Source organism: Notolepis coatsorum (genome assembly GCF_963971535.1).
Source record: "Notolepis coatsorum genome assembly, chromosome: 19".
NCBI classification, from domain to species: Eukaryota; Metazoa; Chordata; class Actinopteri; order Aulopiformes; family Paralepididae; genus Notolepis; species Notolepis coatsorum.
In genome coordinates this window covers 61,601,998-61,616,651 of record NC_140183.1, presented here as the reverse complement: position 1 = coordinate 61,616,651, position 14,654 = coordinate 61,601,998, and the positions used below count along the sequence as shown (strand labels likewise).

General features: G+C 44.7%; 1 protein-coding gene across 1 annotated transcript in view; it reads right to left on the bottom strand.

The window, feature by feature from the left end:
- Positions 1 to 14,654, bottom strand: part of adgrb1a (adhesion G protein-coupled receptor B1a) — a gene marked incomplete at its 5' end in the record, with an annotated part of 169,377 nt that overhangs the window by 17,159 nt on the left and 137,564 nt on the right. The window contains 2 exons of the mRNA XM_084336668.1: positions 5,242 to 5,413; positions 11,045 to 11,143. Of these exons, the coding sequence (XP_084192794.1) occupies positions 5,242 to 5,413; positions 11,045 to 11,143 (271 nt within the window). The remainder of the gene's footprint in view (positions 1 to 5,241; positions 5,414 to 11,044; positions 11,144 to 14,654) is intronic.

Below are 14,654 nucleotides of genomic sequence, written 5' to 3'. Positions count from 1 at the left end.
ACCTTCGAGCTTGGCACGCTCCTCCGTACCAGCGCGCAACGCGCATCTTCCAAGGACGCTCGAGCTTGGCACGCTCTCCAGACCAGCGCGCAACGCGCATCTTCCAGACCTTCGAGCTTGGCACGCTCCTCCGTACCAGCGCGCAACGCGCATCTTCCAAGGACGCTCGAGCTTGGCACGCTCTCCAGACCAGCGCGCAACGCGCATCTTCCAGACCTTCGAGCTTGGCACGCTCCTCCGTACCAGCGCACTGACGCGCATCTTCCAGACCTTCGAGCTTGGCACGCTCCTCCGTACCGGCGCACAGACGCGCATCTTCCAGACCTTCGTGCTTGGCACACTCCTCCTGGCAGACGCACCCCGATGCGTCTCTCTGTTCCGACGCGCACACCAAGGTGTGGCGCGCCACTCTGTTCCTCGGCTCCGACAGTGGCTACCCGGTGGACGACATCCTCGCCACCGCCACTGTTCCAGCTCCCTGTTCCGACGCGCACACCAAGGTGTGGCGCGCACTCTGTTCCTCGGCTCCGACAGTGGCTACCCGGTGGACGACATCCTCGCCACCGCCACTGTTCCAGCTCCCTGTTCCGACGCGCACACCAAGGTGTGGCGCGCACTCTGTTCCTCGGCTCCGACAGCGGCTACCCGGTGGACGATGCCCTCGTCACCGCCACTGTTCCAGCACTCTGTTCCTCGGCTCCGACAGCGGCTACCCGGTGGACGATGCCCTCGTCACCGCCACTGTTCCAGCACTCTCTCCCTCGGCTCGGACAGCCAGCCGCCCCGGTGGCGATGCCTTCGTTCCCGTTGCTGTCCCTGTACCATTACGCATGCGCCTGGGTGAGTTTTGATTGTGATGTCACTCACCCAGCGTAGTGCCCTTGCTCCCGTTCCCGCTGCTGTCCCCGTACCTTTACGCATACGCCTGGGTGAGTTTTGATTGTGATGTCACTCACTCAGCGTAGTGCCCTTGCCCCCGTTCCCGCTGCTGTCCCCGTACCTTTACGCATACGCCTGGGTGAGTTTTGATTGTGATGTCACTCACTCAGCGTAGTGCCCTTGCCCCCGTTCCCGCTGCTGCCCCTTTACCTTTACGCATACGCCTGGGTGAGTTTTGATTGTGATGTCACTCTCCCAGCGTATTGCCTCTGTTAGTTAGTTTGGACATTTCATCTCCCAGCGTATTGCCTCTGTTAGTTAGTTTGGACATTTCATCTCCCAGCGTATTGCCTCTGTTAGTTAGTTTGGACATTTCATCTCCCAGCGTAATGCCTCTGTTTTTGGTTCTCACTTAGAATAGTATTTTTGGACTTTACATCTCCCCCTGTGTGTTTGTCACACGAAGATATTATTACTTTGTTCACTTTGTTATTTGGACTGTTCTGCACCTGCTCTGTTTTTTCCCTTTTGTGCATTAACTCTCTCCTCTGTCCTGCAGAGCGGCCCAGATGTTTTCCCACCAGTCCCCAGTTCCTCCCTGTACCCCAGCCCGCCTCCGCGGGCCTCAGTCCCCTCTGTTCCCTAGTTCTCCCCTTTCTAGTTCCACCTAGTTCCTGTTCCCTAGTTCTCCCCTTTCTAGTTCCACCTAGTTCCTGTTCCCTAGTTCTCCCCTTTCTAGTTCCACCTAGTTCCTTGTCCCTAGTTCCCCTAGTCCCCGTTTCTCCTGTTCCCTAGCTCTCCTAGTCCCTAGTCCTCTCTCCCTAGTTCTCCTTGTCCCTGGTTTACCTAGTCTCTAGTTCCTCTGTCCCAAGGCGTTCCCTTAACCTTCCCTTGGGCGTTCCCTTACTTTCCCTTAGTGTTCCCTTTTCCTGCCCGCCTCTTAAAGGCACCTTTCCTTCCCCTCATATTATATTCCTGTATTTGTGATTCTCCCTTAAAGGGACAGTGCCCTTTTCCCTGTATTTCCCTGTTGTTCAATAAATATCTGTTTCTTGGCAAACCATCATACCTGTCTTGTGTTGTGCGATTGGGGTCGGTTACAAACCATAACACTAAGAGAATTATTAAGGACTCGAGCCACCCGAACAACTGCCTCTTTGAACTGCTGCGGTCAGGCAAGCGATACCGGAGTCTTAAGGCGAGCACAGAAAGACTCAGAAGAAGCTTCTATCCCCAGGCCATCAGGCTGCTAAACGAACAATAAACACTATGCAACAACCATCAAATGCACACAGCACACACACCCACACGCACACACTCACTTAAACAAACAACACACTGCAGCACCCACTCTCCACACTTTAGATCACACAAACACACTTTATATTGATTGATAAAGGATTTGCACTACAACTCGTACACCTACTGTAAATTGTACCTAAATTGCACCCCATCCCATTTCTGCCTTGCACTATATAGTATTGTATATTAGTACACTGCATAGTATTGTATATTATATGGTAACTCAGTTACGTCTATTCTGCATCGAACATTGTACATATGTCTATACTGAACACTGTGACCTAATTTTTTTTTTACTTCTAATTTACATGCTATACTATGTTATTTTATTTCATACTTATCTTGTCTTGCACAGTCTCTGGAGCGTAACAGTAAGAAGCATTGACAACTATTAAAAAAACTTGAACCTTGAGAAGTAGTTCCACCTGAGACACTACACACACGTTACCATGACGACACGGGTCACAGCAATAAATGGACTGCATAACAATTTGTTCCACACATTTGACCCATTCACTCATCGGGAGCAGTTAGGGGTTAAGTGTCTTGCTCAAGGACTGCCGGGGAGGAGTGGGAATTGAACCGGGAACCTCGTCGGATTACCAGACGACTGCTCTACCTCCCGAGCTGCTCTCGCCTCAAGTAAGGCAGCGCAGAGATTCCAAACAATGGATCAAACCTCATTGACCCGGTGCCTGGGAGGAGCGGGAATCAAACCAGACAACTACTCTACTGTACCTCCCAAGCCACTGTACTACTGCTGTAGACAGTAGTTCTACCCGAGACACTACACACACACAACACCGGTGCAGTTTTGTATGTATCATTGACGTTCTTTGGCGCAGGGCCCTTGTTGACCCTGACGAGAGCAACAGACGGATACGGGAAGAAGACGCCTTTGTAACGGGCCGCTGATAACTGAAACGCACAACGTTAAAGGAGCTGTAAGTGTTTTTAAATAAATGGTCTACATGCTAAAATATCTTTGAACTTTAAATATAAACCATAAACCAACCATAGTCAGGGATGTGATTGCGCCTTAATTAAGAAAAAAACCTGAACATTTTCTAAACCATTCTTTTTTCTTGGGACCAAGTAAGGTTTCGTCGATATTCCAATGTACAGTTTCCCCCACCCCGCCTACCCAACCCTGCAGTCCCTCCGCTCTGCAGTAAACAGAAAATACATTTCCTGGTATCCCTTCCTACTTTATGCAATCAGGAGAGAGAACCCTAGATATGTTTTTACTTATTTCAAGAAATCTTGCCAAGCCAAATTAGCTTACTGTACTGGTAGATTATTTTACTTGTTTCAAGCCCAAATTTGCTTAAAACTAGTTCAAGTTCAAGTTCAAGTTCTTTAATAGTTGTCATACAGAAGTACAGAATACTTTCATACAAAATGCTTCTTACTGTTACGCTCCAGAGACTGTGCTAGACAAGATAGTATCAAATAACATAATAACATAATATAGCATGAATTTAGAAGAAGAAAATGAGGTCACAGTGTTCGGTATAGACATATGTACAATGTACAATGTTCTGAGTTACCATATAATATACAATACACAATACTATGCAGTGTACTAATGTACAGTACTATCTAGTGCAAAGCAGAAATGGGATGAGGTACAATTTTAGGTACAATTTACAGTAAGGTGTACGAGTTGTAGTGCAATCCTTCATCCATAAATATAAAGTGTGGGGAGTGGGTGCTACAGTGTGTTTGTTTAAAGTGGGTGTGTGCTATAAGTGTGTGGAGTGGGTGCTACAGTGTGTTTGTTTAAAGTGAGTGTGTGCGTGTGGATGTGTGTGCTATGTGCGTTTGGTGGTTGTTGTTGTGTAGTGTTCATTCATTGTTCGTTTAGCAGCCTGATGGCCTGGGGATAGAAGCTTCTTCTGAGTCTTTCTGTGCTCGCCTTGAGACTCCTGTATCGCTAGTTTGTATTTCTTATTTTTGTCAGGCCATTTTTGCAGTGTCCTGATTGGATAAAGTGGGAACGTGATACCAGCAAATGTATTTTATGTTTACTGCAGAGCGGAGGGACTGGGAGACCCATGTTACTGACCAGACACTCTATATCAGTGATGGCTGTCGGATATCAGTTTACTCGTTATTGGCCGCCAATCGAATAGCGCCAACAACGAGTTTACTCGTTTTTGGGATTGTTATATCGTTTATTCGCTATATATATTCATAATTCATAGCCGCAGCCTCTGGTATAGTCTTCAGACCCTGTCTGAGCTGGCAGACGGTCAACACCGCCCTCTACTGCCAGGCGGAGCTATTGCATCTCATTAAAAATGGGCTTGTGTTTTTTAGGAGGCGATCTGAGCCGGGCGGGCGGGGTTTAAATGTTCAGGCGAGCCACTTCTATACAACGATGGCATCAGTAACGCCGCCCGCCCGGTAGTGTGGTGCGGACCTCCACGAGCATTATTTGGAATTGCGATAAGATATTTGGATTATCTCTTTTGCATTACATCAGATACAAGGTAAGAACATCATATATGAATTTGATCGTTGATCTGACATTTATTTCTACGGCGATCAAAGCGATCTGTGTGCAGGTGTATGTGCTTATTACCGTTGGCTGCGGTGGGGGTGGGGGCACCCCGCTACGACGGTCATTTCATGTATGGACGAGGAGACATAATAATGATAATCTAGCGTTGATTTCAGGATGATTAGATAATCAGCCGAAAAATTACAACGTGATGACTGGATTACAGTCAAATGCATTTTTCTCGCCTTTTCCCTGAATTACTGAAAAACACCCAAACCATACTAAAAACAGTATAAAACGGAAATGTACGGATGAAAAAACAATCTGTCTCGACAATGTTGACTAGAAGCAGCTCACTGAGACCTGACGGCGTTATTAGTCCCATAGATATAATATAAGATATATTTTAAGCACTCGCAAATGTCACAGTCTAAAACTATATACATTAAATAAAGACCTGGCAATGAATGAGGTATTAGCGCCCCCTGCTGTGGCGGTCAATGTGTTAAGTGTAACAAAAAAATTGGTGGCGTGACGACAGGAAGGGGAGGTACCTCTCTGCGCAGGATGCAGTGCACCATGACGATGACGAAGCCTTCCAGCGAGTCGAAGACGGCGAACAGGATCTGGAAGAGGGCGGAGCGGCGGTCGGTGATAGCCAGGACGGCCGACATCCAGGTGAGGGCCAGCAGCGGCAGAACCACGCAGGAACTCCACAGCGACGCCCTGCAGGACGGGAGGGCAACAGCGTCAGACAGAAATAACTGTTACCGACCTAAGCAGACCGCACAGCTATAACTACGTTTGATTACATTTGGAAATCAATTAAATTTGAATACATTTAACAAACTATGACTTTATTCTTATATCTTATATGTACTGGGTGTCGGTATGACAACAGTAAAAATAATAGTAGGAGATACTATAACTGATCTTTGTCACTAAATGCCGTATTACAACAATGCTACAAAGTAAATGCTATACACAGTAAATTATCCTGAAACTACAAACAAGTGTATATTTAACTGCGCTCATCATTTTATTTGAATAAAACAAATAACTATGCTGCCGTCACACAAACAAAAACATACAGCCGTAGTACATAGAAATATATGTTCATACGTCACATATATGACATGCATGTATGTTGAAGATGGTTCAAACTGTGTGGGAACCACAGGAGAGAGGGGAAAGCAAAGGTGAGCCGTGTGAGAGAGAGAGAGAGAGAGAGAGAGAGAGAGAGAGAGAGAGAGAGAGAGAGAGAGAGAGAGAGAGAGAGAGAGAGAGAGAGAGAGAGAGAGAAAGAGATGGAGAAGAGAGAGAGAGGGGAGAGAGAGATAGAGACATAGAGGTAAATAGATATATAGAGAAGAGAGATAGAGGGAGAGAAGAGAGATAGAGAGTTAAATAGATAATTGAATTGAGAGATAGAGGGATACATAGAGAGACAGAGAGATAGATAGCTAGAAAGAGAGCTAGAGGGAGAGAGAAAAGAGAGAAAGAGGAAGATAGAGAGATAGAAAAGGGTGTCTGTGTGTGTGCGAGAGCATGTGTGTGGGTGTGTGAGGGGGGGGGGGCTGGGTGAAATGAAGCATTAAATAAAGCAGAATGGAGAGACAGACAGAATATGCAGAAGGAGGAGTGATGGAGGACAGAGAGGTGGTGGAGGGAGAACAGTCCCCTGGTCCCTTGTTCCTTTAGGCCTCTCTGTTTCATGTTCAGTCTCAAGCTCACCATGTGTTTCCTTGTGTCTATAGTCTATATCTAGATGATCCAGTAGCTGATATAAAACTACTTTTTAGTTTTTTGGGGGGGGGGGGGGGGGGTCTTGGAAATTCTCTCTTTTTTTGGATCCTCTGATTGGCATTTGACTTGGCCAAAACAATACTGCGCGTAGCGGCATCTGTAAGTATTAATTTTCTTAGCGTACATACAACGTGTCTTAACATACGACATCAGCGGGTCTAACATCTATGCTCTCCTGAAAAACAACATCGCTGAACACACACATGCACACTCGCACATTACAGTACTACACACACGCTCACATTCTTTTTGAGTAGTATTGGCCATTATGTTAACTATATCCGACCCTTGCTGCCTAGATACGACAAGTGCAGTGCTCATGAAACCCTGCAGTGTAACTGTCCCCATGGTCTCCTCCCTGCTGTACAGCTGCAGTGTAACTGTACCCATGGTCTCCTCCCTGCTGTACAGCTGCAGTGTAACTGTACCCATGGTCTCCTCCCTGCTGTACAGCTGCAGTGTAACTGTACCCATGGTCTCCTCCCTGCTGTACAGCTGCAGTGTAACTGTACCCATGGTCTCCTCCCTGCTGTACAGCTGCAGTGTAACTGTACCCATGGTCTCCTCCCTGCTGTACAGCTGCAGTGTAACTGTACCCATGGTCTCCTCCCTGCTGTACAGCTGCAGTGTAACTTGCATCACTCAGTAGTACTAATTTATATATTCTATGTACACAGTATAATCACCTGTACATTGTATGTTACTGTGCACTTTACCGTTACATTTGCACTCTGGTTGGATGCCAAACTTATTTTCGCTGTACTTTTAATTTAAAAATACATTTGATATAATATATAATCTGCGTGATTAGAAAGTTCTCACTTACTATACGCACACACACGCACGCACACACACACACACACACATCTGTTTACAGATTACACTTACTGCTTACACTTACTATAAACAAGTTAACCATTCCTAAGGTAGAATATGTAATGCCATCAAACTGCGACCGCTAGGCAAAAGTGTGCCTCTTGGTATTACACTTTGTTTACATTTTTAGTTTTTGGTCTGGACTGTGCGGGTTGGAATTCAGTGGGGATTTAGAGAGGGATTGCTATCACTGGCCACATCTCAGGCTCTGCCAAGAGAGGTCTGGACAAATTCATAGTATAATAAATAATAAATGACTATATACGGTATATATATACCGTATATATATATGGTACGGTACAGTATATATAGCAATCCCTCTCCTATCCCTGCTAAACTCCAACCCACACATCAGACCATGACATAATATGTAAACAAAGTGCACTATCAAGAGGCACACTTTGACCTAGAAGTTGCAGTGAGATACGTAAGCACTCACACATGCAGGAAATAACTAAAGAACACACACACACACACACACACACACACACATACTGAGGACACACACATACTGAGTCTTACGCCACCTGAGAAAATCTGGTTTAAAGCTACAGTATTTATCTGGGCAGTTTATTTGCTAGGAAAACAAATCAATATAGTAATATTATATAACTATAATTATATGAACACAAATCAACAATACAAAATGTATTTGTGTTTTCAAAAAAAGAAAAAAGAAAAATATTATTATTGATATCTTGTGGGAGGGCTGGATGAACACAGGTTGGGGCTCCCCGAGGCATCCTGACCTTTCCATGTACATGGATTTGTTCAATTCCACCACCTAAACCATTTCAGCGAATCAATACCTCGTTAAAGGAACACGCCAACAGTTGGGGTAATTAGCTTATCGTCTTCTCCAGAGAGAAGCCTAGCTTAGCACAATGAATGAGTGCCGGTTAGCCTAGGCATTGTCCAACTAACACCTCTCCCGAAGGCTAACCGGCACTGTCTGCTTCCATTCATTGTGCTAAGCTAGGCTAATGTGCAGCCAGATAGCTTTCTACTGAAGAGGAAACTGGTATCTATCTTCTTGTCTCTCTCTCTGGAGAAGACGGTAAGCTAATTTCGCCAAATGTTAGCGTGTTTCTTTAAGTTGAATCCGGTGAGCTGGTAACAAGTCCAGAACATGTACCGGTACCTGGGCTGACCGGGTGCCTGGAGGAGATGACTGGACCAAGCCTGTGTTCTGCTAACCCTCTCACAACACATCAAGAACGCTTTGGAAAACACAAGAAATTATTGCTCCTTTATATCGTATTAATCGGACCATCAAGGGTTTTGCGATTCCGTGACCACGAAAATTAATGCAAATTCAACCAAACCCGCCGTTATTTGGCTACGTTCACACTGCAGGCAGAAGTGGACCTGATCCAGATTTTATTTTGCTCATATGTGATTCAAATCAGTTTTATTTTCACAACAGTGTGAACAGCACAGATCACATTGAATCTGATCTTTTCTATTCAGATTTGGGCCACTTTCATATGTGGTCCTGAATCAGATACAGGTCTGATTTCTTTTGCAAAGTGTCCTCAGTCTGAACTTTTACGTCACTCTAGGTTGACATTCTTTTTACATCCATCTTTGTTGTTTGTTCATTTGCCCATCAGTTCAGGAGCGTCAGCAGTTCACACTTGAATCTAATATTGACCACAGCAAAACAAAGAAATCTGAGCATTAAATCAGAATTGAGCACTTAAAGGCTTGCAGTGTGAACGTATCCTTTGTGACAAATTGCAAATGTGACCGATCCCTGCAATATTTCCGCATTAAACGCTCAGGCTGCGTGGCATTTTCAGATTCTGGTTCTCAGGGCCGGTTTGGCCACTTATTGTTACCCTACAGCGCTGTAGTGACAGGCCACAACTTTCACCTGGCCTACACTTCTCAGCGTGAAGCGTCACAAGGCCGACTAGAGTTACTACGACGACAGGCTATGACAGAATAAATCACTGCGGAGATGGAACTGCCTTGAGGTTGGAAGCAAGAACCGAAGTGAGCGCTTGATTTAAATCCGTCATGAAAAAAAGGAGGCGAGAGCGACCGAGAGAAACAGGGAACAGGTCCTCTTACATCACAACATTGTTGTTGGAATGGAATCTTGGAACCTATTCTACACGTTCAAATGACTGGTTGGTTATTAGGGTTCCTAGAGTTTGCTCTGAACTAGGAAAAACTGCTTTTTCCTTTGATGCTTCCAACACCTGGAATGCCCCCCAACTGACTCTGAAGCTGAAGGTTCTTCCTTCTCTTGCTGCATTTAAAAGTCTGACTTGTAACTGTCTTAGCTGATTTTGTATTGTTTATTCTTATTTATTGTGCCTATACAGTATATGTATATAACTTATATATCTTATTTTGTAAGATCGTCATTGCTGTAAATTAGGGTAACCTTAGTGTCTTACGACTTGAAATAAAGGTTTGAAAAATGAAGTGTGCGTGTTACACACAGGCCCTGTTGTCATTCAAAAAAGATATAGCCAAAATAAAGAATTGCAGATTTTCTCAAATTGCAAATATATTATATTTATATGTACTGCATGTATCCATATGTCTGAATATACCTGTATATAATCCTTCTATATACCTACGTATACACCTGCATATAACCCATATAACTCTGTATGATAGCATGTACAATAATGCTGTATATACTTTATATATTTATTCTTACCGTATATATCCACATCTGTCTGCACATACCTGCATATAATCCTTTTTACATATCTGTAGATACTATATATCTGTACATATCCCTTACCTACTCTTACTAGTTATGCTGCTGGCCAGTATGCCTTACTACCATAGTGTCTTTATACCTGTATCACTGTACATATTAATACTACAACTCTGTACATACATCTGATCTAATTTATATATTTTATACCCAGTTTAATCACCTGTACATTGTATATTACTATTGCACTTTACTGTTTGTATTCTGGTTGGATGGCACACTTATTTTCGTTGTACTGTACTTGTGCTGTATAATGACAATACATTTTAATCTAATTTAATCTAATCTCATTTTCCTGCAACAAAAACACAGGAAACTTTGCAAATTGCATTGCAAGCTTCGATAAAAGCCACCCGCAATCCTGACAGGTCTGATTAACGACACGTTTACTTGCATTTATCAATTCTAATGTTATATATATTTTTTCTTTCCTGAGCAAATAAAACACTCGCCTCCCACATAAATACAGCAGCTTAACCATTCTGTAGTGTGGTAGTGAAAGGGTTAACCTTCTGTAGTGTGGTAGTGAAAGGTTAACCTTCTGTAGTGTGGTAGTGAAAGGGTTAACCATATATACTGTGGCAGTGAAAGGGTTAACTATTCTGTAGTGTGGTAGTGCAAGGGTTAAACCAAATTTTTTCAGGCGGCGTAAGACATTTTGCACAGTAGGTAGATATGCAAGCACACATGCACAAATACACACACACACACACACACACACACACTCACAAACACACACCTTTCAATTAGCTTTCATCAACAGAGCACACAAGCCTCTCTGACAACCTCACAGCGAGGACACAAGGGAGGAGAAGAAGCAGCAGAAGAAGAAGAAGAAGAAATGAGGGATAAAGGGATAGAGGGGTGAGGAGGAAGTGTAAAAAAGGAAAGGAAACAAGGGGGGGAAGCAGTAATAAATAAGTAGCGGGACTAACATGGCATTACTGGTAGCTGTGGTGGAAACATCTGCCGACGAGATAACTCCGCACTTGGCACATTTGAGCGTCATATTGTACAGTGGCACTGTCATCTGACTGCAAAGTCAAATTAAGACGCTGTAACATACACAGACACATACAAATGCACCTACACACACACACACACACACGCAAGAGACTCACAGACGTACATACACGCACACACACAATGAGTCACAGTATTCTGTCTCTCTCTCAGGGCTACTATGTATGGTGCGCATCATATTTTGCGTTTTTGTGTTCATGTGTGTGTGTGTGTGGGGGGTGGGAGGGGGGTAAGATGAGACCACGTTGGAGAATACTGTATGTCAAGTGTATGCGTAGATTCTCTTCCCAAATAAGGGGAGTTATTATTTCCGTGGGTAGGGGGAGCTTACTGGCCTCGGGGGACCTGGCGCTACATCACCCAACGCCGTGGCTTACTCTCGAAATGCAAAACCCTTTTGCCCCGTTTATTGTTTTATATGCCGTAAAACGCATTATCAAAAACGCATCGCACCGTACCTCTGCTGAGGATTTACGTCTCCTTCTTCTTCTTCACATGCTTTGTCTGTTTACAGAATCAATTCCAGGAAGGAATCCTCAGCCCTGGTTATTTCTAAAACACGCACTGCCGGGGCGGGGCTGATTAGGCCTCGATACGGACATCGCCAAGCTCTGAGACCAGGACTTATTACACACATAAGACATACCAAGCTGCCACTCACATGCATTCGCCTCCACATGAACACACACACATGCACACAATGGGCTCAATGCGGTAATTACAACCACCGCACGCTACGTAATTGCTAACCTATTAAGAATGACTGTGTTCGTACTTGTGTGTTCGCCGAGAGGCGTAACCCTCCTAGCGATGGATAGAGGCGTGACTTGTTTGTGTCTCAAGGCGGCACCATGACGTGCTGGACAGGACAGGCGTGTGGTTTTACTGAGGAGCTGCCTGCACGTCTCATCATTACCCTAGTTGGTCCTTAGGGTTCCTAGAGCTTGCTCTGAATTGGGAAAAACTGCTTTTTCCTTTGATGCTTCCGACACCTGGAATGCCCTCCGACTGACTCTGAAGGTTCTTCCTTCTCTTGCTGCATTTAAAAGTATGATCTCCGACCTGTAGCCGCCTTAGCGGATTTCCTATTGTTTATTCTTATTTATTGTGCCTATATGTATGAAATCGCTGATATACCGTGTCTTGTTTTGTAAGCTCGTCGTCGCTGTAAACGAGGGTAACCTCTGTGTCTCACGAGTTGAAATAAAGGTTTGAACGAGGTCTTCTTGAAGGCACAACAGTCTGACCCCTCTGGAGGGTGCTGATAACAGACTCCAACCACAGCTGTGACCAGCAGCTCTATATGTCACTCTATGAGTGTCCCCCACCCTCTAGAGGCCACAGGTTTCACCCTAGGAGGCTGACATCGGGCATGGAGGTCAAGTGTGTATATGTGTGTGTTTTAGCCAATTGGCTACAAGGGGGTGTGGCAACAGGATCGGCCTATCGCAAGCAGCTATTGTGAATCTACGCTTGTTATACGATCGCATACAGAAACAAGTATTTCCTCATAAAGTATTCTGTATTTTATTATGACAAATAATAAACAAACTTATTGAATTTGAAACTACACCGCTGACGCGCGGCGATCCCGGCGCACGTCTAAAAGAAACAGATAGAACTCACTAACTAAGAGTTCTGTTACAAAAAAGGCCTCTTGCGAAATAAACAATTACAAAGTCGAGGAGCTAAAGGAATCGATTCCGTATAGCCCCTGGACGCCTGGATTAAAAATCACATAATGGAAGGAATTCAATTTCAAGCAAAAGGGCAATACAACCACTAAACGCCTGCCACGGGCAGTGATATTAAAAAGCAATCAGCATCTTTTGAAATACAACACTATTTCCCCTGTCTTTATGATGGAGAGGGGAGGGCCGCTGACTGGAATGCATAAAAAAAAAGAAAAAAATCCAACAGGCACAAACATTGACCGGTTCTCATCTAGTTCCTTCAACTGAAGACTTCTCATCTAAACGTTCTCACTTGTTGTTCTGACTTGAACACCAACCTGTTTTAAAAGGAATACAAGCTGTCAGTGTTGTCAAGTTTAAATATTACCCAAATAGCTAGCAGCTAGACCAGGCCAATTACATTTACATTCAGTTGTTTAGCTGACGCTTTTCTCCAAAAGCGACTTACAGATTGCGAGCAACAAGTCAGCAGGAAGGGTACATCTCTGGCAGCTAAGGGTCAGTGACATTGTTCGTCAAATAGTGTTGAACTTGAGTGTTACACTCCGAGTGCATAGTAGTATAGACATATTAGCAAGATGAGGTAGTAGTATAAGTATAGTAGCACAGTAGTAAGGTACATCGTAGTAAAAAGACAGATTAGTCTGGTTACTATGTCGATACACGGGGATAATGCTTCCAAATAGTTTGGTGTTTTTTGCCAAGGAGGAGCAATTACAATGTTAAAACAGGTAGTGCGGAATCTCCAGCGCTGGATGGAATACATTTTTATCTTGTCTGTTTTTTCCCAGCCAATTATGCTTTAATTTTGAGGGGGGGGGGTAGAGCCTCACCGGGGAGGCGGTCTCGGAGGTGCGTGCGGTCTCTCCCTGTACAGATGCTGCGGCGTGCTTAATTGGATGCCGCACACATTAATTTGCTTCATTAAACATGTTATGCATTTGAACCCTGAGAAAAGGCATGCAGGAGGGAGATGGGGGGGGGGGGGGGGGGGGGGCAGATGCCCAAGAGGGGGGGGGGGGGGGGGGGGGAACGCATCCGCTACTCCCGGCACCGCTTTATCCGTCCGCTGCCAGGCTAAAAACACAGCCCGGCTCCGTGAGCCGGTAGCTGCCACTACAGCGGCGCTCCGTCTGCTATCCGCTGTGTTTTACACTCGGCAGAGAGGTTGTAAGGTCACAGTCAGAGGATGGGGTCAGTGTTCTCAGTGGACACACACACACAGCGTTAGCTTCCGCTGCTAGCTTACTACGGTCAAGACAGCTACTTGATAAGGCAGTCATCATGAGTCAGGAGTACACACACCACGGACGCACACACACTGCCACACTGATATCCTTGCACACATGCATTCACACACACACAGGCACACAATCAAGAGTATGTATTATATTAAAGGTGCTGTAAGTGGTGTTTTTCTATTGTTGTTAAAATAATAGCTCTACACTCCCAACAGCCATCACTGATATAGAGTGTTTTGTCAGTAACATGGGTCTCCCAGTCTTGGCAAGATCTTAAAATATCTAGGGTTCTCTCTCCTGATTGGAGAACAGAATACCAGAAAATGCATTTTGTGTTTACTGCAGAGTGGAGGGACTGGGAGACCCATGTTACCAGACACTCTAGTCTATATCAGTGATGGCTGTCAAAATGTAGAGCTTATTTTAACCAAGAAATACCACTTACAGCACCTCTAAGAATATTGTTAAACTAGTCTAGTCTTGTGAAACTACTGTACGTCACAATGGAGACAGCTACTGAGTGGTTAAATGTACAACTACAAGCGTGTCGTCAATTGTTAAAGAGATAATCGTGTTAAAATGTTTGT